General features: G+C 51.0%; 1 protein-coding gene across 1 annotated transcript; it reads left to right on the top strand.

Annotated features, from left to right (window-relative positions):
• The first annotated feature begins 1,645 nt into the window (after positions 1 to 1,645).
• On the top strand, positions 1,646 to 27,300 carry Gbx1 (gastrulation brain homeobox 1). The gene is made up of 2 exons (XM_052722307.1): positions 1,646 to 2,192; positions 24,866 to 27,300. Exons 1-2 carry the CDS (start codon positions 1,661 to 1,663, stop codon positions 25,414 to 25,416), a joined length of 1,083 nt encoding a protein of 360 aa, XP_052578267.1. The 5' UTR covers positions 1,646 to 1,660; the 3' UTR covers positions 25,417 to 27,300.
• Positions 27,301 to 27,825: the final 525 nt, after the last annotated feature.

The following is a 27,825-nucleotide window of genomic DNA, read 5'->3' as shown; positions in this document are numbered from 1 at the left end:
TGTCCTCTGTCAAGCTCTGTAGCTCTGTGTGGAAGGCTTTCCTCTTTACCTAAGTAGGATCCCTTGCACTCCTAAGCTGCATCTTGTTGAACTTGTCTGTCTTTGCTATTGTCCCTGCGAACTATTAGGCTCTTCCTGGCCCCACCCGAATAGTTTCCTTGTCCAAAGGCGGCAGCACTTCTGTGGGCCAGCTTGCTCTGCATCCTCAGGTTTGGGCCACTCTTCTTTCTTGTCTTGATCCCACTCACTGACCTGAGGTGCTTATGCAGCCAAAAGCCAATGACTTCTGCCTCTAGGACGACAACTCTGCTGCTGGGAACCAGAGGAGGGGGACAGTCAAGGCAGGATGGGGGAGGTGAGCAGAGTCATCTGCAATTAGCAGATAATTAGCGCTGCTGACCCTTGGGGCTCATCAGCGCTCCTGGGGCCAGCCCCCAGCAATCAGCCAGGGCAGGTCGAGAGTGTCAGGCCCGAGAATGAATAGGGCTCATCAGACGCGCTGGAGCCAGGGAGCCAATCAGGGAAATTAATGGAGAGGGAGAGAGAGAGAGAGAGAGAGAGAGAGAGAGAGAGAGAGAGAGAGAGAGAGAGAGAGAGAGAGAGAGAGAGAGAGAGAGAGAGAGAGAGAGAGAGAGAACACACACGAGAGACAGACAGACAGATAGACAGACAGAAGAGATACGGATAAAGGCAGGGAGTGAGAAAATAGAGTAAGACAGACTGGGATAGGGAAACAAAAAGAGAGGAATTGGAGTTAAAAGGGGGGCCGAAAGCGAGGGAAGAAGGGTGAGAGAAAGAAAAGGAATGGAATGGAAAGGGTGGGAGAGAGGTGCAGGGGAAAGGTGAAGGAAGGGTAAGTACTTGGTCCAGTGTGGGCACTCGAATTCCCACAGAAGCGAGAAGTTGGAGATGGAGGAGAAAGGAGGGAGAAGGGGCAAGAGTCAATGCTTAGAAAACCGAGTCCAGGGCAGAGTGCAAAGGGGCTGGGGAGACCGTAGGAAAGCGGTCGCCCACGAGTGGCCCCAGGCGCGCACGGGGCCCTGGGCGGAGAGCGCGCCCCCTGCTGTCTCCCGTCGCGTCCGGGCTCCTAGGGACCGCGGCGCCCGGCGCCCGCCCGCCCGGGGTGGCATGCCGGCCGGCCGGAGTACGCCCTCGCAGCCCGCGCACCCCCGCCCCGCCGCGCCCCGCTCGCCCTTCCAGCCGCACAGAGCCGGGGCCGCGTGGGCTGAGCCGGGAGCAGGTCCGGGCGCAGGGAGGGGACCTGGCCAGCTGCCGCCGCCGCCTCCTCGGCCGCCGCAAACTTTCACAAAGCGGCGGGTCCGGCCTCATCAATCTGCATTAATAATAGTTGGTTGGGCCGCGGGGGGCGGGCGGGGTCCCGGGCCGGCCGGGCCGCTGGGAAGGCGCGGGGCGCGGGGCGCGGGAGCCGGGCGCGGCGGCGGGCGGAGGGAGCAAGTGAAGCGTAATTTGAGGAAGATGGATGAGTCCGGAGGGCGACACCCCCAGCCCGCCCGCCCGCCCCCTCCCTCCTTATGAGCGAGGGAGCGCGACGCCGGAGCCACACTGCGCCGAGCCCGCGCCCCGCCGCCACCTCGGCCCGCGCGCCCGCAGCGAGCCCTGCGTGTCCGCGCGGGGCGCACGGCGGGGCCCGGGCAGCGCCATGCAGAGAGCGGCGGGCGGCGGCGCCCCCGGGGGCAGCGGCGGGGGCAGCGGCGGCCCGGGCGCCGCCTTCTCCATCGACTCGCTCATCGGGCCGCCGCCGCCGCGCTCGGGCCACCTGCTCTACACCGGCTACCCCATGTTCATGCCCTACCGGCCCCTCGTGCTGCCACAGGCGCTGGCCCCCGCGCCGCTGCCCGCCGGCCTGCCGCCGCTCGCCCCGCTCGCCTCCTTCGCGGGCCGCCTGAGCAACACCTTCTGCGCCGGGCTGGGCCAGGCGGTGCCCTCGATGGTGGCGCTGACCACTGCGCTGCCCAGCTTCGCAGAGCCTCCCGATGCCTACTACGGACCCCCGGAGCTCGCCGCTGCCGCCGCCGCCGCCTCGACCGCCTCACGAAGCAATCCCGAGCCCGCGGCCCGGCGCACGGAGGGAGCGCTGGACGCCGACGAGCTGCTGCCTGCGCGCGACAAAGTGGCTGAACCCCCGCCGCCCCAGCCACCGCACTTCTCAGAGACTTTCCCGAGTCTGCCGGGTAAGTGTTGGCACCGACATGGGACCGAAAGGAAGTCCCAGACCGGGACCAGTCCAGAACTCCTACCACCTGCTTGGAGCCCTGGAGTGCTAGATCCCAGCTTGTGAGCGGTGTTCAGTCCCCAACGCCTCCAGGTCCCAAAGCCCTGCTCTGGCCTCGGAGCGCCAGAAGCCTCACCGGTGGCACGCTTCTCTCGGCATGGCATTGTCGTCCACAAGCCTAGCCCTGTCTCTTTTTCAGAATCCCTTCGTTTTTCCTGAGGGCCCCAGCAGGACATTTGGGGGCAACTGTCAGTTTAGAATGTGGGGGCGCATTGTGAATCAACCCCTCAGCACTCAAACGGTGGGCATGGGCTTTGTGGATGCAGGGCAAAGGAGGGTCTGGTGAGCCTGTAGCTTCTTCTCCTTAGCAGAGGTCACTCTTGAATTCTCATTTAGGCTAGACCTAAACGTTGGCGGACCAGGTTGGGCGCTGGACCAGGGCAGGCTAGCACTAGAGATGCTAAAGGCTGCTAGAGTTGGGTGTGGCATAAAGACGAAGAGTTGAGGATCCTGCTGCTAAGATTCAGCTGACAGGTCGTTCAAGAGCCCTGGGAGGATGCCCTCTCCACGGAGACAGGCTGTAGTAAATGGACCCTGATCCGAATCCATTCCCTCAAAGTCCTCTTGTCCGGCCCTCGGCATCCTAAAGCCAAAAAGCGTTCTCCGAGCCAGGCAGAGCCAGGTGTGCCGAGATCAAGGCTTATGCAATCTGGTGAGTTCTAATTAAGAAAAAAAGCCCGTGCAAGGGTAGAGGGTTTAAACTTCCTTCACGCTGGGATGAGCCCACTTCTGCTCCACAGTTCATGGCACCTAGCTCAGCCCATGGAAAGGACCCGATGGGTCTGGAGGATGACCATTGCAGAGGCAAGAAGACGGTCCAAGAGTCATTGGCCGGGGCAGGCAGGCAATTCCTGATGACAGGCTTCTGCTGTGAACTGCCCACGGGGCAGTCAAGAAGCCTGTCTTCCAGTTTTGATTTAGTTCTGGGCATTTTGACTGTGGGGATTCATCTGTTGGTAATTCCTTTACTAAACTGGTTGACCCAAGAGGATCTGAAGTCAGAGCAGAGACTCCTCAGGAGGACCCTGAGCAGATGAGAAACAGGTGGAGACAGGAGACAACGTCTTCAGGACAAGAGGTCGGGGCAGAGCCGGGTGGAGGATGGAGAGCAGCAGGAGCCCCTTAAGAAGGAAGGATTGGGGTAGTTCAAACGCAGGAAAACAGGGCTGCCTACTGAAGAGGTGCTGTGGAGGCCACCCATGGGGCCTGGGGGCAGAGCCAGGCACAGAAGAAAGCCAGGGAAGGTGGGAGGGGACCCACAGGTGGAGCAACACTGAGGGGGTGTGCCCTCACCATGGGAGCGCAAACAGCTCATCCACACCCTGCCAGGGTCCCCGGCTCTCCTCTCCACTCTTATGTATAACGGGGGTTCTTTTCTGAAATAAACCCAATATTGGCTAGTAAACTAAATATATCAACAGAGGAAGAGGACAGGAGAGAAATCCTGAGAAGAAAGGAGTGAGGAAAGAGCTGGGGGGGGGGTGGCGACAGACACGGATGGACTGGAGATTGGGGATAGGGAACAGGTTGTCTGTGGGAAGAGGAACTCTGGGCTGGGCTGAATGAAAAGTGAGCAATCTCACTGAAAAAGTGTGCGAGGAAGAGTTCTGTCACAGGAGGACTGGGAGAGAGCTAAATAAAAATGCCAGGGCGTGCCGAGAGTTTCAGCCCCGGGAGTAATATTCACTAGACGGGGTTTCGGGACTGAGGACGATGACAGGCTGGTGTCACAGGCAGGAAGAAAGAAGAGATTTTCCGATCTGAGGAAAATGTAATCCACAAGAAAAGGAGCTGTGTGTGTGCTGCTGGGGCGCCGCTGGGAAGGGGCTTTGTTGGCGATACAATAGGAAGGAGACCGTGCAGGGGAGGGTGTTGACAGTTTCTGTGCTGAAGGTCATGCCCCAGCCTGGGAAGATCTGTGGCAATATCACTGTGGGTACCGGAAGAGCAGTAAGGGAGTCAGGCTTCAGAGGGGCTGGAACCTGTCTTCACCCTCAGTTCAGCTGTCCCAGCCCTTGGCCAACAACCACTCCCCTGCCTTCCCAGGTGTGAGTTTTCCGTGACGTGACTGTGGAAAGAAAGAAATGCAGTTACTGAAATGTTAGGCATGAAATCCATCCGGGGAATGACTGCACATGGCCACCGAGGCTGATGGGAAATGGAACCTTCTGTTGGGGGATGTCTCAGAGTACTTGGGATGGAGTAGGAGAGTTCTTCACTGTGCATGGAACAGGAGCCTCCACAGAAAAGAGTCTGGGAAGGAATGCAGTCTTTAAAATGGCAGAGGGACGGCTGCTTTCCTGGTGGGGATGGGTGGGTGGCACTGGGCTGAAGTTATTGCTCATTCACACTTGTTGAATGTGTAATATATAATCGCTAGCCTCTTTAAATGACCTTATAGAATAGCTGGGTGTGGTGGCACCCATAACTAGGAGGTAGAGGCTGGCAGAAGAGGAATTAAAGCCAACTACAGCTCCGTATTATGTTGGGGGACAGCCTGGGTTACTTGAAATCCTATCTTTGAAAAGAAAAGAAGAAAACCTCTAGTGAAGACAGGCCAATTTGGAGAATGAAAAAGTTCTATACTTTGGGAATTACAGGAAAAAATTTTCAGTTGGTGAAGAATTAAGACAGATGTCACTCTATATGAGAACTGAGGAAGAAAACGCCCCGAACTTCATTATAATTTGACTGTAGGGGTAAAAGCTATGTTAGCAAATGGGGGGGGGACTATGACAAGAAATGATGGATCGGAAAAGCACTGAGAATGGGAGATTGAAAGAGTTCCAGGGGGAGTATGGGGTGCAGTGGGGATAACTGGGGGCAGCCTTTTACTAGGAGTGATAAAAAGGAGAGAATTTTGAACATGTAGGGAGGATTAAATATGGACCAGTGGGGCTGGGGTGGTAGAATGCTTGCCTAGCTTGTGTTCAGTACACACAAGTGCTCACACACACTTGAGCTCTCGGATACTCGCGTGCACACACACACACACACACATGCGCACACACATACACACCAACAGAAACCCAAAGAAGTGAGAGCTGACTACTAGAAATATGAAGCAAGCCATTTATTAATATATGTAATTTAAAGGTTTCACTAGCCACATTAAAAAGATAAAAGAAACTAGTGCAATGAATAACAACCTTCTTTAATCAAATATGTCCAAAATATCTTTTCAGCATTAATCCATATAAATATTCGAGTGACATATTTTGTGTCCTCTTTTCATAACGTCTTTGAAATCAGTGCATATATTCCCCACTCCCAGCTCAGCTGTCTTCAAACTAGCCACGTTTCCGGTGCTGACGGAGACCCTATCAATACATCTAAAGAGTCTGTCAGACCAGTCTCACGAAAGCCGTGGAGGAAGGAAGTGGGGTAGCAGATCCTCAGCATCCCAGGAAACGGGCAGAGGACAGACCAGATTCAACCCTAAGAGGGTCTGAGCTGGTCTTGGGGATCTGAAGAAGTGTGTGAGCTCTGACTGCGAGCAGTCTGTCCCAGCTAACCAGTGTGCCAGATACGGCAAGGCTGTGCATCCATCACACAGCTGATCGCCGCCGGGAAGGATGCTGTGTGCTGGGGAGTAGTGGAAGAAAACCATCCTTTGGGGAAATGCAGGCCGGGACTTCAAACAGAGAGTGTTTAGAGTATTCCACTTGAAGGCTGGACCTCTTGGATATAGAAGCTTCGACAATGAGTGGGGGTGGGTATGCCATGTGTAACCATTAGATGGGTGAGAAATACAAGGAGAGACTGGCATGAGGCATGATGCCTGTGTTGGATGCGGAACAAATGAAGACATTTGTAGCTAGGGTGGTGTAGAAGATGAGAGAGTGTGAGGGACCAACCTGGGAGATGTCAGTGTAGGGAGCACTATTTTTTAAAAAACTGAACAGGTAAAGATCTGCTAATTTCCGAATGGAGATTGCGGTAATAATGGTAATCACAGAGGGACCAGGAAACTTCAGAGCAGCGTAGTGTTCAAGGGCTGATTGCTGTAAGCTGAGCGCCTGATTGTAGCTGGGGAACGTTTTTAGATGACCATTAATTAATTTCTGAATAGGTGCCCATTATGACTGTCAAGATATAATATTTATCTATGAGAGGGAGACAGGAAATGACGTGCTGTAGAGCCAGAGATTTCTACTGTTGAAAACAAGAGATTTTTTTTTTTTAGGTGACCAAGACCTAGAGTATATTTTCCTAGAACTTTTGAGAAAGTGCACAGAGAGATTGATTGTTCCACTGACTTTTTGTTTTGTTTTTTAACACAGGGTATCAATCTGTTTCCCAGGCTAACCTCAGACTCACTGTGTAGCCCAGGCTGGTCTCAAACTCACGACACTCCACCTCCTTAGCCTCCCAAGGGTTGGGATTAAAGGTGTGGACCACTACGCTCAGCTTGCGCAGTTGATTTTTCACATTTTATTTTTATTTTGTCTCTCTGAAATATTTTACTTTTTAGAATTACATGCATATATGTACAGAAGTCAGAAGACTGCTGGGGCCCCTGGAGCTGTAGTTACAGGCAGTTGTGAGCCACCTGACAAAAGACTCGGGTGCCGGGAAGAACAGTGTGTGTGCCTGACGGCTGAGCCATCTCTCCAGCCGTCTATATTTTTGTTTTGAGACAAGTTCTTGTGTATCCCAGGCAGACTTCAAACTCACCATATGCAAGATGACCTTGAACTTCTGATGTTACAGCCCCAGCTAACCCTCCACTGACTTCCTTCACTTCTGTCCCCTCCCCTCCCCTCCCCTCCCCACCCCTCCCCTTCTCTTCTCTTCTCTTTTCTTTTTGAGAAGAAGTCTCTCTGTGTGGCCCTGGCTGACCTAGAACCAGGCCGGCCTCAACTCACAGAGATCTGCTGCCTCTGCCTCCTCAGTGCTGGGATTAAAGCCCTGCGCCACCACGTCCAGAACTCCATTGACTTTTTTTTGTTTTGTTTTGGTTTGGTTTGGTTTGGTTTTTCGAGACAGGGTTTCTCTGTGTAGCCTTGCACCTTTCCTGGAACTCACTTGGTAGCCCAGGCTGGCCTCGAACTCACAGAGATCCGCCTGGCTCTGCCTCCCAAGTGCTGGGATTAAAGGCGTGCGCCACCACTGCCCGGCCCATTGACTTTTAAAGGAGACAAAAGTCGGGTGAGAGAAATGGTGTCAGCTCTTGCTGTCAAGTCCAAAGACCTGAGTTCAATCCCTGGGCCCTACATGGGAGGAAACTGACTCTCAAAAGTTGTTCTTTGACCTCCATGCACATGCTCACACAGACACACTGAATAGTAACATAATTATAAAATTTAAAAAACTCAAGCGTTGCATTCACTTAATGTAGCTGAAAGAACATTTTTTTTTTTTTAGCAGTTCTGACTCAAGGGCTCAAGTCTCAGCTTTGTCATTATTTTGCTGTATAATTTTGATACCTGCTCCAGTTGGAGAATGTTTTATTGTATGTCTGTTATGAGCCCAGTGTGTTCAAGACACTTTGGGAGAGTCACTGTCACATAACTTCTTTAGGCTTTTGCTTTCCTCATGTAGATCAAGTTTTCATTGAGGTGATTTTGTGCATGTGTGTGTGTGTGTGTGTGTTGTTTGGCTGTGTTTTGTTTGCTTGTTGTGGTGGTTTGTTTGTTTGTTTGCTTTTGAGATATGTTATGCTGGCCTGGAAACTTGCTATATAGTCCAAGATGACCTCGAACTCCTGGAGGTCTGCCTGTCTCTGGATTAAAGGCGTGTACCACACCGGCCACTGAGGGGATCTTTGATGTCCCTTTCTATTCCTAGACCAAGTGTTTAAGCAGGGATCTGAACCTGAGCTCTAAGGACCTCCTTTCAGCAATCTGTTGGCAGGGTGGAAGAAGTCATGTCTTTATTCTTGCTGACTCTTGGCTAAAACGTGGTGTGTCCTTTTTTTTTTTTTTTGGTTTTTCGAGACAGGGTTTCTCTGTGTAGCTTTGCGCCTTTCCTGGATCTCACTCTGTAGACCAGGCTGGCCTCGAACTCACAGAGATCCGCCTGGCTCTGCCTCCCGAGTGCTGGGATTAAAGGCATGCGCCACCACCGCCTGACTACGTGGTGTGTCCTTTAATGTATGATTGTGGAACAAAAAAACATGATCATCTTAGCAATACATGAAGTTTTTTCATGGATAGAAATCACGTGTTTTCATGAAGGTTTACATTCTTTGGAGAGATAATGCTTCTTGTGTTAATATAATAAAGAAGCATGATTACATGACAAGATTAAGTTTAAATATTTGATAACTGTATTTTTTTAAGGATTTTGTTTTAATTAACTTTTTAAAATTTATTTTATGCATATGAATGTTTTGCCTGTATGTATGTATGTGTACCATGTGCATGCCTGGTGCCCACCAAGGTCAGAAGAGGGCATCTGATACACTGGAACTGGAGTCATGGATGGTTGTGAGCCACCATGTAGGTGCTGGGGACCCAACCTGGGTCTTTAAGAGCCAGTACTCTTGCTGGGCATGATGGCATATGCCTTTAATTTAATCCCGGTACTCAGGAGTCAGAGACAGGTGGATCTCTTAGTTCGAGGACAGCCTAGTCTACAAAGCAAGTTTCAGGACAGCTAGGGCTTTTGTACAGAGAAATCCTGTCTCAAATAAACAAACAAATAAATAATAGTGCTCTTATCTGTCCAGTCATCTCTTCAACTCCTTTAGTTTATTTTTCAGGATTTTATTTTATTCAGTTTTTGTCCTGGCTGTCCTGGAACTTGCTCTTTAGAACAGACTGGCCTTGAACTCAGAGATCCAACTGCCTCTGCCTCCACCGTCCAGACTATTTTTAATTATATGTTAATATGTGTGATTATATGTGGGTATTTGCACATGAATACAGGTGCCTTCTGAGGCCAAAAGGAGGTATTGGATCCTTTGGACCTGAAGTTGCCGACATTTTGAGCTTCTGGACACGGCTGTAGGAACTGAACTCTGGTCCTCTGCAAGAGCAGTTTACACTCTTAGCCCCTGAGCCATCTCTTCAGCCCTGGATAACTGTGTTCTAATATAATTGGCTTCCAGTATAAAACTGTACTCTCTGCCACGTAGCTGAAGCTGAGAAGGGGCTGGTAGGTTTTATCCACCTGCCAGGGGAGTTCATGGTACAAAGAGCTTAAGAACCCCTAAGGAGTGGCAAATCACAAAGTCCCTCTCCTGAGATGCCCTCTCATCGGAGGCCTTTGCTGGAGGATTGGAACAGAGCTTCGATGCCTTGACTCGTGTGGGGCGGAGCAGCTCCTGCAGCGGCGCACACCTGTGGAAGCATGTGTTACAGATGATTAGGGAGAAACTGCTTTTTCTTTTTGTTTTGGGTTTTTGAAGACAGAGTTTATCTGTATAGCCCTGTCTATCCAGGGACTTGCTTTGTGGACCAGGCTGGCCTTGAACTCAGAGATCCACCTGGGATTCAAGGCATGTGTTTATTCCCAGTTTAGGAAGAAAATTGTTTCACTCAGAGTAATGGGCAGGGAGGCTGTTCTGGGAACAGGGGGCAGGGGGGGAGGGAGGAACCAGTCAGGCACGCAGGGAGGGATTTGAGGCCATTTTTGTTCTTGAATAAGTTTGAGGTCAGCCTGGGCTACAGAGAGAGTTCCAGGACAGCCAGAGCTGAGAGAGAGAGAGAGAGAGAGAGAGAGAGAGAGAGAGAGAGAGAGAGAGAGAGAGAGAGAATGATAAGTGCCTGGGAGTGGTGGTGCATGCCTTTATTGCCAGTTCCAGAAGCAGAGGCAGGTGGATCTCTGAGTTCGAGGCCAGGCTGGTTTACCAAGAAATTCCCAGGCCAGCCAGGGCTACACAGTGAGCCTCTGTCTCATGCTGCTGCTGCTGCGGGTGGTGATGGTGAAAATATTTCAATTGGAAAGAAGAGGGAACATAACAATATTATGAGCCAAGGGCTTTGCGTTGAGCTCAAGGCTGCTTTAAAAGACTACAGGCAAGCACTCTCCCAGGCAGGCGGTCAAAGAGTTGGGTCTTTTCCGTGAGCTAACTTGACTTTGGGAAATAGAAATCAGGTGTACAAAGAAAGAGACTAAAGTGGGCACTAAAAAGAGTTGAGGTGGAGTCAAGAACAGAACATTACTTAGAGCATCCGTTCTCACAGGGGTCTCCTAAGACCATTGGAAAACACAGATATTTACATCATGATTTATAGAAGCAGCAAAATTATAGTTATGAAGCAGCAATGAAAATAATGTTATGGTTGGGGGCGGGGGGGGGGGGGGGGTGTCACCGCAGCATGAAGACCTGTGTTAAAGGGCCAAAGCGTTAGGAAGGTTGAGAACCACTGACTTCGAGGGAATGGGGAATGAATGCCCAGGCTGGGTGGGGAGAAGCAGCTGTGTGTGTGGGTGTTAGAAGTGAAGGTCTGAGCAGGGCAGTGGTGGCGCACGCCTTTAATCCCAGCACTCAGGAGGCAGAGGCAGGCGGATCTCTGTGAGTTCGAGGCCAGCCTGGTCTACAGAGAGAGTTCCAGGACAGCCAGAGCTGTTACCTGTTACACAAAGAAACCCTGTCTCAAAAAACAAAACAACAAAAAGGTGAAGGTCTGCTGCAGTCTGTGTGCATAGACACAGGGAAGGCTGGGTTCCTAGCTGCAGAGGAGAGGCTGGCGGCCTTTATGGAACTGTGAACGTGTGTGTGGGAGGGGGAGCTGCCAGCTTGCATGAATTTGGAGGGAACAATTGACTGAAGAAAGGTGGGTTAAGGGAGCGAGGCTGGGCTTTGCCGTGAACGGTCTGAGTTGAATTCAGGTGTCCTCAGGAAAGACAGCCCAAGCTGGTGAGAGCCACGGAGTAGGGTCTTCACTGGCCATGGAGTAGAGGTGAATAGTGAGTCTCCTGTAACAGGGAACATCAGTATGTGAGTTAGGATCAGTGGTAATCATGGGGATGAGGGCCGTGAGCGGGAAAGCACCTTGCAAACACCAGGACGGAGGCAAACACAGAAACATTTGTAGCCTGGGTAGTGGCAGCAGAGCAGATTTCTGAACTGTGAAGTGCAAAGAGAGGTTAGAAGGGGGGTCATGGTGAAGCTAGAGCTTTCACGGGGAGCATTAAGGAGAGATGGAGTAAAGCCGGAATCCCGTGAATTATGCACCCACGCACAGAACCTCACGGTGTTGGCCACATCACCTCTCTGCTTCCTCATCAGCAAAATTAGGGCTTTGAATTAAGTTATCTTTACAGTTATTTCCAATCCTGTTTGTCTTTTAATATGCTTGAGTTTATTATTTGTTTGTTTGAAAGATGAGGGTGGTCTCAGTTCCAGGCTGGCCCAGAGCTCACAATCCTCCTGCCTTAACCTCTCAATTAGCTGGGGTTGGAGGTGTGTGCCACCAAGCCTGCTTTACAATTCTGCTTGATCCTTAAGGATACCGTTATTGACGAGTCATTCTTTTATTAAAAGGGGTGGGGGCGGAGAGACGGCTCAGCCATTAAGAGCACTTGCTGCTCTTGCAGAGGACCTGGATTCAGTTCCCCGCACCCCTGTGGTGGCTCACAACTGCCTGTAACTCCGGTTCCGGGGGACCTAATGCCTCTTCTGATATGCCTTGGCTCTCACACGTGTGTGTGTGTGTGTGTGTGTGTGTGTGTGTGTGTGTGTGTGTGTGTGTGGTGTGTGTGTGTGTGTGTATGTGTGTAATATTTAATATATATTAAAGGCACCTTGAACGAGGGGTCTGAGAATTCTGTGCTTCCTGGTAAGGAGTGTCCATGGAGAAGTCAGAGGCCGGTTGGCTGTGTGCATCGTGTGGTGATGTCAGGCCTGGGTCTAAGGCTGGGAAGACATTACCACCAGAGACGAGGGAGGTGGAACCAGGCTGTGGCATCGCAGGGGAGGGGATTTTGTGTGTACCTGGTGTGGATGGAGGGTGGCAACCAGGGCAGGAGAAGCTGGGCTCTGGAGTCTGTGCCTGACTTTCTGTTGTTGCCCGTCCAGGTTATTCTTTATGTCAGACAACACTGGCATGTCGTCTCTTTACAGTGTTAGCGACGGGAGGGGCACAGAGGCACCAGGGCAGGCTGTGCCCGGGAATGATGGGCATGGAGTCAGTGGTGCTACTTCTTTGAGGAAGACAACTCAAACTAACCTGTAAAGCCCCAGTGGCCTTTACGAGGGAAGTGAGGGCCATGGCATTTATCTCTCAGTTACCAGGTAAGCAGGAAGGCTTACACTGAGTCCTGGACTTAAGAAAGCATTACTGGAGGGCTAGGGATATAGCTCAGTCAGCGGACTGTTTGCCTAGAATGTATGGAGCTGGGAGCCAGATCCCTAGAACCGCATAAAACCAAGTGTGGTGGCGCACGCCTTGGATCTAAGCACCGGGGAGGTAGAGGCAGGAGGATTATAAGTTCAAGGTCATTCTTTTTTTCAAAGTCATTCTCGATGAACAGTAGATTTGAGGGTTTGAGGCCAACCTGGAGCTATATGATAAACTATATCAAAGTGTGTGTGGGGGGGTGGGCATTATTGGAGCGATGGCCCAGCAGGTGAGAGCATTGGGTTCTATTCCCATCAACCAAATGATGGCTTACAACCTTCCATAACTCCAATACCAGAGGACCCAACACTGTCTTCTGACTTTCATGAGCACCAGACATGCATGTAATAAATAGACATTCATCCAGGGAAAATATCCATACACACAAAGATAGATAGGTAGATAGATAGGTAGGTAGGTAGATAGATAGATAGATAGATAGATAGATAGATAGATAGATAGATAGATAGATAAAAGGAACAGAATCACCATTGTCTTAGCTCTTCAAATAGCTGGTAGCTTTCCACAAAATTTTGTTGTGAGAGATCTCCTTCCTAGGGGTGACACAGGGGAGGTAGCATTACTGACAAAGAGACATTTCCGGGGTGATGGTGCACACATTAGTCCGAGCACTTTGTAGGGGACAGGCCGGATGGAACATCGTGCTGAGTCTAATACAATCCAGGCTTCAGTTTGTCTCTGCCTTTCCCTCAGTGCGGGAGAACAGAGACAGTGTCTTACTATATAGGCCAGGCTGGCCCTGAACCATGATCCTCCTGCCTTAGCCTCCCAAATACTGGGATTTCAGATGTGGCTCACCTGGCTCTTTCTCTTCCCTTCAGACTTCCCTGTCTCCCTTTTTTTTTTTTTTTAAAGATTTATTTATTATGTATACAGTGTTCTGTCTGCATGTATGCCTCCAGGCCAGAAGAGGGCACCAGATCTCTTTACAGATGGTTGGGAACCACCATGTGGTTGCTGGGAATTGAACTCAGGACCTCTGGAAGAGCTGCCAGTGCTCTTAACCTCTGAGCCATCTCTCCAGTCCCCCTGTCTCCCATTTTGACCCGAAGCTCTCTCCTGTGCCCAACTGGGGCCTGATCGCCCCTTCCTCTCCAGCCTTTTCTCCTGTCTGAATTCCTACGCTCCTATCTGCTTCCGTTTGGTGACAGGAGGAAAGCTGCTGATTGAATGATACTAATTCTTACTCTGGTAGATTATGGAGATGTTTAACTTCCAAACGATTCCAGACTAGGTGGTGCTCTGAGGGAAAGCTTCGGGAAATGGGGCGGGACTGTGTGGATGGAGTGTTGGAGGTGTTGGGCGGAGGACCTCATGTGTCTGCAGTCTGGTGATCGTTGCTGCTACTTGTGACAGCATCCCCACCCCACATAGTGTAGCCCTGGCTGTCCTAGAACTTACTCTGTAGGCCAGGCTAGCCTCAAACTCACAGAGATCTGCCTGCCTCTGCCTCCCAAGTGTTGGGATTAAAGGTGTGCTCCACCACCTGCCAGCTCAGGACAACATTTAACTCAGGACTGCTTTGTGATGGTAGCTCAACCATAATTTTAAAAAAAACTTTTATTAATTTATTAATTCACTTGTCATTTATTTTGTGTGTGTTCCATGTGCCATCAGATTCCCTGGAAACCAGAGTTGTGAGCCACTGGACATGGGTGCTGGGAACTGAACCTAGGACCTCCAGAAGAGCAGCAAGTGCTTTTAACCATTAAGCCATTGCTTCTAGCTCCTCAACTTTAATTTAAGCTAAGATGGGCATTTGTTGATTCATGGAACACCAAAGTACCTGAGAGCATCCAAAGATGCAGATGCTGCTGGGTTTTCCTACCTCTCTCTGTGTCTCCTCTCTCTGTGTCTCCTCTCTCTGTGGCTCCGCTCTCTGTGTCTCCTCTCTCTGTGTCTCCTCTCTCTGTGGCTCCTCTTCTGTGGCTCCTCTCTCTGTGGCTCCTCTTCTGTGGCTCCTCTTCTGTGGCTCCTCTCTCTGTGGCTCCTCTCTCTGTGGGCTCCTCTCTCTGTGGCTCCTCTCTCTGTGGCTCCTCTCTCTGTGACTCCTCTCTCTGTGGCTCCTCTCTCTGTGGCTCCTCTCTCTGTGACTCCTCTCTCTGTGGCTCCTCTCTCTGTGGCTCCTCTCTCTGTGGCTCCTCTTCTGTGGCTCCTCTCTCTGTGGCTCCTCTCTCTGTGGCTCCTCTCTCTGTGGCTCCTCTCTCTGTGGCTCCTCTCTCTGTGGCTCCTCTCTCTGTGGCTCCTCTTCTGTGGCTCCTCTCTCTGTGGCTCCTCTTCTGTGGCTCCTCTCTCTGTGGCTCCTCTCTCTGTGACTCCTCTCTCTGTGGCTCCTCTCTCTGTGGCTCCTCTTCTGTGGCTCCTCTCTCTGTGACTCCTCTCTCTGTGGCTCCTCTCTCTGTGGCTCCTCTCTCTGTGGCTCCTCTCTCTGTGGCTCCTCTCTCTGTGGCTCCTCTCTCTGTCTTCCCGTCTTTCTTTCCCTAAGACACCCACCCTAGAGAGAGGTGAGGAGGCACAATACCAGCAGCTCTCACCTGTCATAGTGCCTGCTTAAAATTCTTGTGTGTACAACTCAGGATGACACCTGTGCTCAGGATGTGCATGTCGTTATGGTCCCATCTAGCGACAGGCCAACCTGAGCGCAGAAGCACAGAAAAATGTGATTGATGGGCTACCAGGTACTGTGCAGCCCAAGAGAAATAAGGCCCCAAAGAAGGGGATGTTGTCATTGAGCAAAGGGAGAAGGAAAAAAATCACCAGTCTTCCTGGTCCAGAAGGAGGGCAGCAAGCAACATCTAGGGCCTTTCAGGATGGGGGAGAAACACTGGTGGGAAGGTGCTCAGGTTCCTCACGGGCCAGCGAAGCAGCCAGAGGTCTGGAAAGAGATCAGGGAGACTCTGGGAGACTGGGACCTGCGATGGGGAGGGCAGGGTGGGAAGACTTCTACCCCTCCACAAACCTGTGGCTTTGTCTTCTGATTCCAACCTAAGGAAGCTCTGCTGAGGCAGTGCTGATCACCAAACTCAGGGCTTCGTGTACACGAGGCAAACTCCACTAAGTTACAGCCCCGGTCCTTCCCCTTCCTCCCTTTTGAGACAGTCTTACCCTGTAGCCCAGGCTGGCCCTTAAACTCACCATCCTCCTGCTTCAGCTTCCTGAGTGCAGGGATTATAGGTGTGTGCTATTATACCATTTCTTCTCTCTCTCTCTCTCTCTCTCTCTCTCTCTCTCTCTCTCTCTCTCTCTCTCTCTCTCTCTCCTGTTTTGTTTTGTTTTTCAAGACACAGAACTCACTCTAAAGACCAGGCTGGCCTTGAACTCATGGAGATCCACTTGCATCTGCCTCATGAGTACTGGGATTAAAGGTGTGCGCCACCACTGCCTGGTACATTTTTCTCTTTTTTAAAACTCACTTTTAATTGTGTGTATTTGTGTGTCTGTGTGTGTCTGTAGGGAAGTGTGTGTATGTGTCTCTGTGTATGTCTGTGTATGTAAGGATGTGTGTGAGTTTCTCTGTGTGTGTTTATCTGTGTGTTAAGTGTGCATGTGTCTGCATGTGGGTACATGCATGTGAATGTGAACTCCCACAGGGGATCTCCCTGGAACCAGCTCAAGTGGGTCCTGGGAACAGAACTCAGGCCCTCTGCAAGAGCAGAATGTGCCCTTAGTCACCGAGCAATCTCTCCCGACCTAGAAAATACATTTTCAAAGAAAAGGAATACTAACTGGTAAGATTCCATCACACAAGCTCTCAAGGGTAAGAAAGATCTGGTAGGAATTCTGTCTTGGGAATAATGGGGGAATTCACTTGCTAAAGACAATGTGATGCTTGGTGACGGGCCCTCTTCTGAGGCAATTTCAGGAATCTTCTGTGAGCATGCCAGGTGTAATTTCAGTGATTAAATTAGAGTCTGTGTGTATGTGGAAGAAATGAGGCTTACACTTGGGTTTGATAAGAAGGTTATTTAGGGCTGGAGAGATGGCTCAGCAGTCAAGAGCACTGGCTGCTCTTCTAGAGGACCCGGGTTCAATTCTTAGCACCTACTCGATGACTTACAACGTCTGGAACTCCATTCCCAGGGGATTGGGTGCTGTCTTCTGGCCTCCTTTGGGCATCAGACACACATTTGGTACCAAGACATGTTTGCAGACAAAACACTCATACAAACGAAAACAAACCACACAATTTAAAAACGTTTTCTCCTGGGGGAGGCCCCTGGGAAGGGCTGTTACTTCAGGTGGGAGGTGAGGGAAGAAAATCTGCTGGAAAGGCTGGAAGAGTGCCAGGAGATTTCAGAGACTGAGATTCTGGACATGGTACAATGTCCCTGGCTGTGGGACTTAGGAAAACCATTCCCTCTTTCTACAATTCCACTGCCTTCACCTGCTAGTCAGGTTAGCGACTCTGGAGTCTGTGCTGACAGAGTGGAGGCCGGTAAAGAGAACAAACAAGGAGAAGCACCCTGGAAAGCCCAAGGTTATGCAGGACACTGGGGATGGTGGAGGACCACGGAAGCTTGCTGGGTCTGAAATGGCATGCTATCCTGTTGGCTTTCTGTTGTTGCAATAGAGCAGTTTGGGGAGGAAGGGGTTTATATGGCTTATATGTCCCAATCAGAGCCTGCCATCAAGGGAGCCGGGGCAGGAACTAAAGCAGAGGCCACGGAGGAACACCGCTTACTCAGGACTTACTCAGCCTGCTTTCCTATATAATCCAAGACCGCCTGCCCAAGGGTGACACCATCCTCAGTGGTCTGGGCCCTTTCTCTCAATCACTAATCAAGAAAATGTCGCCTGGCGGTGATGATGCACACCCTTAATCCCAGCACTCACTCGGGAGGCAGAGCCAGGCAGATCTCTGTGAGTTCGAGGTCAGCCTGGTCTACAGAGCGAGATCCAGGAAAAGTGCAAAGCCACACAGAGAAACTCTGTCTCAAAAAAAAAAAAAAAAAAAAGAAAAGAAAAAAAGAAAATGTCCCCAAAGACATCCCCACAGGCCAGTCTGACGGAGGAAACCCCTCATTGAGAGTCCCTCTTCCCAGATGAGTCTAGCTTGTGCCAAGACAGAAAAACTAACTGGGATACGTGGGGACTTGGAACCACCCTGAGCTTGTCACAGAGCTGGGAGAGGCAGAATCGCAGTGATCTAGTGAAGGTCCTCCTGGTTATGTGGAGCAAGGAATGCTAAGGGGTGGGAAGAGAGGGAAGAGACGGGAACGCTCCTTATGGCGTGGCGTGGGACAGAGCGACAGTGGCATGCTGACCATGTGCAAATCAAAGGGATGAGCAAAGAATGATCTGAAGAGGGGCTGAGGAGTCACAGACAGGAGGAAGTCCTGGCCTGCAAAGGAGTGGCCCAGTGATGGCACCTGGCAGGCTAGTGCCCTGAGGACTGGGAAGTGCAGCTGGGTCTCTTTGGGGAAGCGACCTGGGATTTCTCCCACCTTTTGACCCTCACTACTAGGAAAAGAATGGCCGTCCATGGAGTTCACGAAGGGAGGGTCTTTGTCCCGGGGACTGAGTGAGGAAGTGGCCAAGTCAGAACCACGGGACTTCTTTCAATCATCCAGATTCCTCTAAGTGAGCACAGAGCAGTAGCTGGGACACCAAGGAACAGCTCAGTCTGAGAGTGTTCCTGCGGCGTAAGTCTGAAGACATTCCTTCAATGGCGTTCATCATCCTTGACGAGTCCAGTGTGGAATTCTCGCCTTTGGCAGGCAAGTCCAGGGCTGTCCCAGGCTGGCCTCCAGGCTTGACCTCCCTGGTGCCAGGATTTCAGTCGCGCACTATGATGCCCAGCCTTAGCACTGTGTATTCTCTCTGCTGGGAAAATACCTCCCCTAGATTCTGTGTGGCTCCTTTCTAGCCCAACTGGACCCCTTTTATCCCTTTGATTTTGAGATTATACTATAATTCCATCATGTCTCCCTTCCCTTTCCTCCCTCCAAACCCTCTCACACACCCCTCCTTGTTCTCTTCCAAATTCATGGCCTCTTTTCATTAATTGTTATTATATACATGTATGTATATACATGAATATTATTAAGTACAACTTGCTTGGTCTGTATAATGTTACTCGTATATATGTTTTCAGGGCTGATCACTCGTTACTGGATAAGCAATTGGTGTGCTCTTCCCATGGAGAAGGCTCTTTCTCCTGGTTCTTCCCCTAGTTGCCCATAGTTCTTTGTTTAGTAGATGGAGGAAAGCCTATTGAGGCCTCAACAGACTGGCCCTTTACCTTCTTAGTGTTCCCAGTCTGTGGAGCCACTGCCTTTCCTCTGGGAAGCAGCCACTGTCCACATGTTGGTGCATCTGCAGCCTGAGTGCAGTCTCTGGACTCAGTGGGGTAACAGGTCTCTCGGCATCAACTCTCTGAGTAACTGTAGTTCAAGCTTTGAGATCTCTGGTTTCCAGGATAAGTCCATGAGCAGTCTATAAGTCACAGGAGCAGTCCTGTGAACTCTGTTTCTAACTAACCAGCCTTCTGCACCGTCAACCACCCCAGCCAGACTGAGGCTTCCACAGGCTCTGGACTCACAGGGAGCCTAGCACACACTCTGGTACCCGTTCTAACATTCTCATACACGAGGTCATGATCTTTCTGCCTTCCCAGCCACTTACACTTCAAAACACTTTTCATTTTGTTGGAGAGTTCCTGCACCGGATCATTATTTTCCATTATAAGCTGTTCAATGGAAGCTGGCCTTTATAACATTCACCTTTAATGCCCAGCACCGAGGAGGCAAACACAGGTGGATCTCTGTAAGTCTGAGTCCAGCTTGGTCTACATAGCAAGTACCAAGACAGCCAGGGCTACTTAGAGAGACCTGGCCTCAAAAAAAAATTTTCAGGTGTTCGGTGGCATCTTGTTTTGTCAACTAAGTCCATTTTCAACTGGAAATTGACTTCTGTGGGTCTGACATCTATCTAGTCCAATTCCTCTACATCAAACTTCACAAATAGAAAATTTACCAGAAAGGTTTGACAGCTAGGCGTGATAAACCAGACCCATGTAATCCCTCAGCAGGCAGAAACAGGAAGATTGCTGCAAATTCAGGATCAGCCTGGTCTCCATAGCAAGTCCCAAGCACAGAGCTCCATTGAGGGACTTGACCTCAAGCAAGCGGCAGGCTTCCGCCTTCTGCTCGGTTTTGTCAACCACAAAAACGTGTGACTTTTGTTTCGACTCTTTCACCATTGACATTTATTATAAAGCAGAAGGAAAACGGCTTGCATTTCTTTTCCTCCTCCTCCTCCTCCTCCTCCTCCTCCTCCTCCTCCTCCTCCTCCTCCTCCTCCTCCTCCTCCTCTTCTCTAAAGCAGTCCTGGCTGAGGGTCTCACTGTGTACATCAGACTAGCCCTGAATCCATAAAGATCTGTCTGCCTCTGCTTCCCATGTTGGGATTAAAGATGTGTGCCATCGCACCCAGCATTTCCTTTCTTCCTTCCCTCCCTCCTTCCTTCCATCCTTATTTTTTGCTTTATGTGTGAATGTTTTGTGTGCATGTATGTATGTATACCATGCGCATCCTTGATACCCAAGAAGGTCAGAAGACAGCATCCAATCTCCTGGAACTGGAGTTACGGATGGTTGTGATGAGCCATTGTTCCAGCCCCCTGCATTTCTTTTTAACTAACTTATGTGGAAATGGTAAGCTGAGTGAACCTGCTGCCTGCCAAGGTCTGTCTTCTTCCATGGGTAACTGAGTAGCTAGCTCACTCATTCCTGGTCCCTGACTCCATCCAGGTTCTCAGTGCGCCCTCTGCTGGTCGAGTAAAGAGCAAGTGACAGCAGCAGACGTGTCTGTACTGGGGGTTGGGGGCGGAGGGTGGAAATAGTACTGTTCAATTTGTCGTCGCCCCCACCCCGCCCCCCGTTTGCCTTGTCTCTGTATGGAACTCAGCCTTTCACTTTGTCTGGTTCATCATTTAATTTTCTGCCGCTTCTGAACCCCATTTCCCACTGGCTTTATTCTCCTTCCTGCCTGCTTCTCCCTTTCCTTCGGTCTCCCCTCTTTCGGGGCCCTTCATTGTTCCAAAAGCTGTCCTCTGAGGCCAGTGGTTGTGTGTTCCTCTCAGCTACCCCACCCCCCACCCACGGTCTAGAGGTAGCTTATCAGAGTCTTCAATGTCACGATCATAAAGGCACAGACAGACACTCATGCCCCTGCCACTCAGTGTCCCACCGGGATCAAGAAACGGAGAGAGGCCATGAACCCTCGCTCCTCATACGGCTTTAAAAGCGGCACTGAGGGTGGGCTGCTTGTGTGGGCTGGAGTTTCTGGATCTGTCTGAAGACAGAGGGATGGATGAGATGATCTCAGGAGGGCTCTGCCGGATCGAGGAGCGGGGAGCCTGCTCTCAATCATCATCAATTTAGATTTATTGGAAGCCCCCCCCGGGGGCTTGACACTGTACTAAATGGCTCTATCCTTCAAGTCCTGAAATCCAGTTTCTGCCTTTTTAACACTGTTTAAAACATTGCACCGTTGGGCTATGTTTTTGTTAACGTATTATTAATTACTACAGAGTATGTTTTTAAAATTGAAACCATAGGACTTAGTAATAGTGTTGGGACTTTCTTCACTTCCTTTAGCACCATGAGATCCTACAGGATTCCTCTGTGTGGGGGAAGATCTGAGGCACGCTGGACACTGGGGTGGTATGAGCAGAGGAGAGAGTCCACTCGTGCTGGGAAAGGGTGGAGTTGAAGGGGGTATCTCAGGAGGGCCCGAGAACGGGAACTGATGGAGAGAGGGAGAAAGCAGGCATGCATGCACTGGAAATAGCTGCTTTCATTTGTTAAATATGTATTAAATGCCTACTCTATAAGGTAATTTTTAAGATACCAAAGCTATAACCATGAACAAAATATGACTGAAATCCATATTTTTGTGAAGTTTATATTCTAATAGGAAGAGACATAGTTTTTTTTCTTAAATAAAGTGAATGAAGTTGATGTCACATATTATGGAAGCAGATGAATCTAAGAAGCATCTAAATTCTAAGAGGATGACAAGGAAGAAGGGCCAGCCTGAAGGAGCCAGGGAAGGAGCCAGTGCTTGATCTGGGGAGGAATGGGGTGTCCCCAACAGAGAGAGGGCTGGGGATGGGTGGGCACAGAAGACAGGGAAACCACCAGAAGAAGCCAAGTCGGTGAGGAGGTTGTGAGGAAGGGCCCAGCTCTGGTCAGATCTGAGAGGCAGATTGGTGGGGCGTTGGGGTGGGGTCATGAGAGGGAGAAATGAAGTGTTGTCACGGTGGCGTCTGAAGATGATGAGGAGGGGTACTACCAGGCCAGGTGGAGAGGAATGCTAAGGGGGAAAGGTGGGAGAAAGGTCGAGATTTCCATTTGGGACTTGAAAAATCTGAGTCTGTGAAATTTAAAAAAAAAATGGTGTGAACAAAATCCCTTAGCAAGAGGAAGGAGGGCCACCCATGTCCTGAATCTTTAACAAAAGAGTTATTTGTTTTTATTTGATTATTTTATGTATATGAATGTTTACCTGCATGTATGTCTGTGCACTATGTGCATGCAGTGCCCATGGAGACCAGAAGAGGGCGTCAGATCCCTTGGAACTATAGTTACAGATGGTTGTGAACCACATTGTTAGTGGGTACTGGGAATAGAACACTGGTCCTCTGAGAGAGCAGCCAGTGCTCTTAACCACTGAGCCATTTCTCCAGCTCCCAGGCCTTAATCTTGCAGAAAACAAAGTATTTGTGGCCAGGGTTGAGGAAAGATTGGCACTTTTTAAATTTTTATTTACTTTTTTTTTTTTTTTTTTTTTTTTTTGAGACAGGGTTTCTCTGTATAATAGTCCTGGCTGTCTTGGAGCTTGCTCTGTAGATTAGGCTGGCCTTGAACTCACGGAAATCTGCCTGCCTCTACCTCCCAAGTGCTGGGATTAAAGGCGTGCCTGGCAAGGTTGGCACTTTTTCTAGACATCATGAGACACCTGAATGGCAGGCTGCTTATGGGAAGGTAAGGGGCAGTTTGGAGCCTGGCTGGGCTGCTGCAAGCTGGGGCCGGGGCAGCATGAAGGTCCTGGCTGCAGTAGTGGGGTTGAAGACTTGGCCTCCGAGGCAAACGTTGCTGTGGCTCCTGAGAAGAAGGAGCAGGCACGAAAGAACACGTGTGGACTCACTGGGTGGAAACAGGCTGCTGACTATAGGCCCAGTCTATAGGAGGGGCTGCAGTAAGGCAGGGCCGTTCTCATCCGCCTGCCCCCGGGGCGCCATGCCCTTGTATACCCCTTATCTATGCACCGTTCACTGCACCCGGGATCCAGTTCCCGCTGAGCTCTAGTCTCCCCTCTGAACACACCTGAGGAGCGTGAGTGTGGTGTGGGGGATGTGGGGGTGTGGGCTGCACTACTGTTCTCGAGCAGTCCGCCTTCACTGAGCTCCTAGGTTACAGCATCCTTGTGTTCTTCCCTTACTGGTTGCTGGGCTGTCTTTTGGATTTCTGTTGTTTCCTTTCAGCAGAAAACAAAGGACTTTGTAAAACTCAAATACTGAAAACAAATATTTAAAGGAAATTAGGTGTGTGTGTGTGTGTGTGTGTGTGTGTGTGTGTGTGTGTGTGTGTGTGTTTGAGAGAGAGAGAGAGAGAGAGAGAGACAGAGAGAGAGAGAGACAGAGAGACAGAGAGACAGAGAGACAGAGAGACAGAGAGACACAGAGAGACACAGAGAGACACAGAGACAGAGTCAGGGACAGCTTTTGAAAGTTGGTTTCATCTTTTCGCTATGTGAGTCTCAGGGACCGAACAGTCATCAGGCTTGGCAGCACCCTATACCATCTCTCTGGCCCTCCACCTTAGTGTTTTGAGGCAGGGTCTCTCACTGAAACTGGAGCTTACTTTAGCTAGACTGGTTTGCTGGTGGCCTCCAGGATCTATCTCTGTCCCATGGCTGGGGGTCCAGGCATGAGCCACCACACCTGACCACATGTGGCTCTTTATGTTGGTGTTGGGGATCCCTACTCTGTCCCTCATGCTTGTACAGCTGAGTCATCTCCCCAGCCCTAAAAAGCACTTGAAATGCTTTGTTTGCAGCCGTGACAAAGACATCAGTGGATCCGAGTAAAACCAGGGATTGATTTAAATTTTAGAATTGAGTATGGATTAAAATATTTACACCCTGTGACAACACAGTCACCCACTAGGAGTCAAGATGTCTTCCTACACTCTCTTGTCTAGTTTCTCCTTGTCACATTCCCACATCCCCTCCAGCCTTCCCTGCTGACATACATCAAGCTCTCTACGAAGCCTCAGGCAGCCTCCATTGGTGCTGTGCAGGCAGCCCTGGCCAGGGTCTGTGCAGGGAAGAGATGATGGCATGCTGATGATATTAAGGATGAGCCTTAGAAAGGGGCCAGGGGGCCAAGAGACAGGGAGAAAGTTCAGCCACAGATAAGGAGATGGCAGTGCTGGGAGCCTTCCATCAGGGCAGTCTGGTTAAGAAGGGGAGCCAGCGCACACCTTTAGTCCCAGCACTCGGGAGGCAGAGCCAGGCAGATCTGTGAGTTCGAGGCCAGCTTGGTCTATAGAGCAAGATCTAGGACAGGCACCAAAACTACACAGAGAAACCCTGTCTTGGGGGGAAAAAAAAGAAAAAGAAAAAGAAGGGGAACCAGGTGGACAAGGAGATCTCATTCTCCAGCCTTTAGAATTTCTTGGCTTCAGACTTAAAATGAGACCAGATAATTCTAAAGTTTCCATCTTGACATAAGATTCTGTGACCTGGATCTAGTATGTATGTCTGAGGGGCTAAGAGTCAGGATACCGCTTGCTCTTGGGGCTGGAGAGGATTCCTGGGAGGACACAAAAGCTGTGTGTAGCTCCAGTCCTCTCCAGCCAGCTTCCACATTACTTCATCCTGGGACTGCAGGTCTGGGGTTTGGAGGGTGGTTGTAAGTGCAACACGGGACCTCAGGTGGGTACCAGGTTTGGAGGGAGCCGGGAGGTGGTAGGGAGCATGCGTTGGGCTGGTGGGAAAGCTGAGGGGGTCACTGGCATGTGTGTCGCCTCCCTGCTTTTCCATAGTGAAGTCTACTGGTTAAAACCTTTCTCCCCATTCTTTGTCCCCTCTAACCCTCTTCCTGCCGCCCCTTGGATGTCCATCCCGTCTCTCCTGACCCATCTCTTCCTCTCCGAATGTGTTGCTTCCTATTGTCAATTGCTCATTCCTGGCCACGCTTCCACGTGCCTCTCCTTCTGCATCCATTGCTTTCTCCATCCACCCCGCACAGCAGAGGGGAAGGTGTACAGCTCAGATGAGGAGAAGTTGGAGGCCCCAGCAGGAGACCCCGCAGGCAGCGAGCAGGAGGAAGAGGGCTCAGGCGGTGACAGCGAGGACAGCTTCCTGGACAGTTCTGCCGGGGGCCCAGGGGCTCTTCTGGGACCTAAATCGAAGCTAAAGGGAAGCCTGGGGACTGGCGCTGAGGAGGGGGCACCAGTGGCCACAGGGGTCACCACTCCTGGGGGGAAAAGCCGAAGGCGGCGCACAGCCTTCACCAGTGAGCAGCTTTTGGAGCTGGAGAAGGAGTTTCACTGCAAGAAATACCTGAGCCTGACAGAGCGTTCCCAGATCGCCCATGCCCTCAAGCTCAGTGAGGTGCAGGTCAAGATCTGGTTTCAGAACCGCCGGGCCAAGTGGAAGCGCATCAAGGCTGGCAATGTGAGCAGCCGTTCCGGGGAGCCCGTGAGAAACCCCAAGATTGTGGTGCCCATCCCTGTGCATGTCAACAGGTTTGCTGTGCGCAGCCAGCACCAACAGATGGAGCAGGGGGCCCGGCCCTGATGGGGGTCCTGGGGACCGGAAGGCAAAGGATCAGCACCTGTGCCTGCCCAAGACTCACTCACTGGGTGCTGCTGACAAGAGGGGCGTGGTGGACCCTGCTCGGGGAGAGGTCAGCTGTGCTCCTGGATTGCAGACTCGAGTGCTTGGCCTGGCTGGGACTGCTCTAGAGACCTCAGAACTGGCTGTCTCAGGGGTGCGGGGTTCAAATTCTGATCTCCGAGAGCTTCTGGAGCAGAAGTGGACTCTTGGGGTGGGGATATGAAATGCCCAGGACCTAGAGGGTTCCATGGCTAAGGCCTGAGGGGGCAGCTTCTAACAGAGAAGTCCTGGGTGGTACCAGCCTGGGGCCACAGTTCCTTATTTATTTTGTGTAAAGTGTGTATATATGGAACTATTTTGTCTTTTGTCTGTCTGTACCCCAAAGGGGGACTGGGAAAATGGCTTCCTTGAGCTTCCCCCAGTTAGTCTCACCCTGCTACCGCTTTGTGAAGGCGCCATCTTGCTGCTCAATATAAGGACATGCAAAGACATGAGATGGAACTGTCATGGCCAAAGTGGGGGGTTCTTCAGCAGCCCCCCCTTCCACTCTTAAGCATCCCTCCACAGTGCATCCCACCCACCCTACCCCTCCTGTTACCACCGGGCTACTTGGTCCCCACTTCCTGTGAGGAGGCCAACTTTTGTGCTCCTGGTGTCTTCTCTCTGGGAGAAACTCCCTTCAGTCTGCACTGAAGGGAGACCCCAGTCTACCCTGGAGAACATCCAGGGCACCTACATAGAGGACACCATCCTGTCAGTGAGGAGGGCAGGATAGGAGGCTCCCTCCACCACCTGAGCTAGATAAAGAAGGACTTCCCTACAGAGGCACACAGCCTCTTCTCTGCCTTCATTTGCTCTCTCGGGTGCCAAGGCCTGGGGCAGAGGCCCATTGCCTCTCTGCTCTTGTAACCTTAGCTGCGTTTTCTCCTGTCTGTTATATTTTGAAGTGTTAGGCTCCCACCAGCCTCTGGGGCAGAGATTATGGGCAGACAAAGGAAATCCCAGGAGCAGGGCTCTAGATACCCGCAGACGCTGGAGAAAGGAGACAGAGAGAAGCGCACTGTGGCTGCTGCTGGGGTAACTAGCTTTTGGGGGAGAAACATGACCTGTATGGACTAGAGAGAGTGGAAAACAGAAAAATGCACAAGCTGCATCAGGCAGTCACCCACAAGGGAGGATCGGAAGCACAACCCACTTACACTCCTGGCCTGACTTACAGGCCACTCTGGCCACTGGTGAGCCCCTGAGTGGCCAAGTAGTCCGTGTCACATCCAGTTAGGTGTTGAATGCCTCTTAGGAGACCAAGACAGTCTGTCCTTGGCAGTTCATTTCTCCCAAGCAACTCTAGTGAGGACATAGAGCTAGAGTAGGCTGTCTCTTTCTCCCGTCCTGGGAAATTCAACTTCAGTAAGGCTGACAATTTAACCTTGAATATGCAGTCCAGGTCCAGCTCATTCCCAGCAAGGAGTACCTCAAAGTCAAAAGGCTAGGATCCCTTATGCTTGACCTACACAGAAGTCAAGGCAGAGGTTAAGCTGTTGCCTCTTCAGCTGAGCTGGATGGAGTCCAGGTTCTGTGAAACCGGAGCAAGCACTGGGCTGAAAAGGTGGGGGAGGGGTGAGCATCCAGGCTTTTGGCTTTCTGTAAAGCTCCAACTGTGCTAAGCAGCAGGGAGGCGGCCCAAGCAGCTTGTCTTTAGGGAGTCTGGAGCTAGCCCATACTGGTCCCAGGGAACCCAGTCCTGTACCTACTCATGACGCTGTCCAGATTCCACCCCGTGTGAGCCTCTTAATAGACTTGAAAAGGGGGATGTGGATGAAACAATAAAATCTGGTTTCCTCTCAATAGCGTTACTTGATTATTAACCAACATGTGGGCGAGTGCCCAGGCCGAGCACCAGCTCACCACATGGCCACCTGTTCAAGATGTTTCAGAAAATATGGGCCACTAGCAAGGTGGTTCCAGGAATAGGAAACAGGCCCAGCACTCAAACTTAATAAATTCTCATCTATCAAACTTTAGAAGAAAGGTGTTTCCCCGGGGTTTACTTCAAGAATAAAGGGATATGGCATGGAGCTGGGGATCTGGGCTCTGCTTCAAACTTAGCTCGGGACAGGTTAAGATTAGAAAGCTGCTGGAGGGCGAGGCGGCTCTCTGCCACCAGCGTCCTGCCTCTCCCATCTCCTCGAAAGGCATGGGCCAGCCACTCTCGGATGCCTCCCTCAACACTGGCCACAGGGGTCGGAGTCCCTCTGGAAGGAGAAAGGCTTTGCCTTTGCACACTGGGCCAGTGCGGGGTGTGGTTACTCCACAGCACTGGTGACAGCAGAGACCACTGGCAAGTTTTCACAAGCAGGCAGTGAGCGAGGA

Source organism: Peromyscus californicus, unplaced genomic scaffold, assembly GCF_007827085.1.
Source record: "Peromyscus californicus insignis strain IS unplaced genomic scaffold, ASM782708v3 Scaffold_6__1_contigs__length_162567912, whole genome shotgun sequence".
In the NCBI taxonomy this organism is placed as follows: domain Eukaryota; kingdom Metazoa; phylum Chordata; class Mammalia; order Rodentia; family Cricetidae; genus Peromyscus; species Peromyscus californicus.
This window is presented reverse-complemented; position numbering and strand designations above follow the sequence as displayed.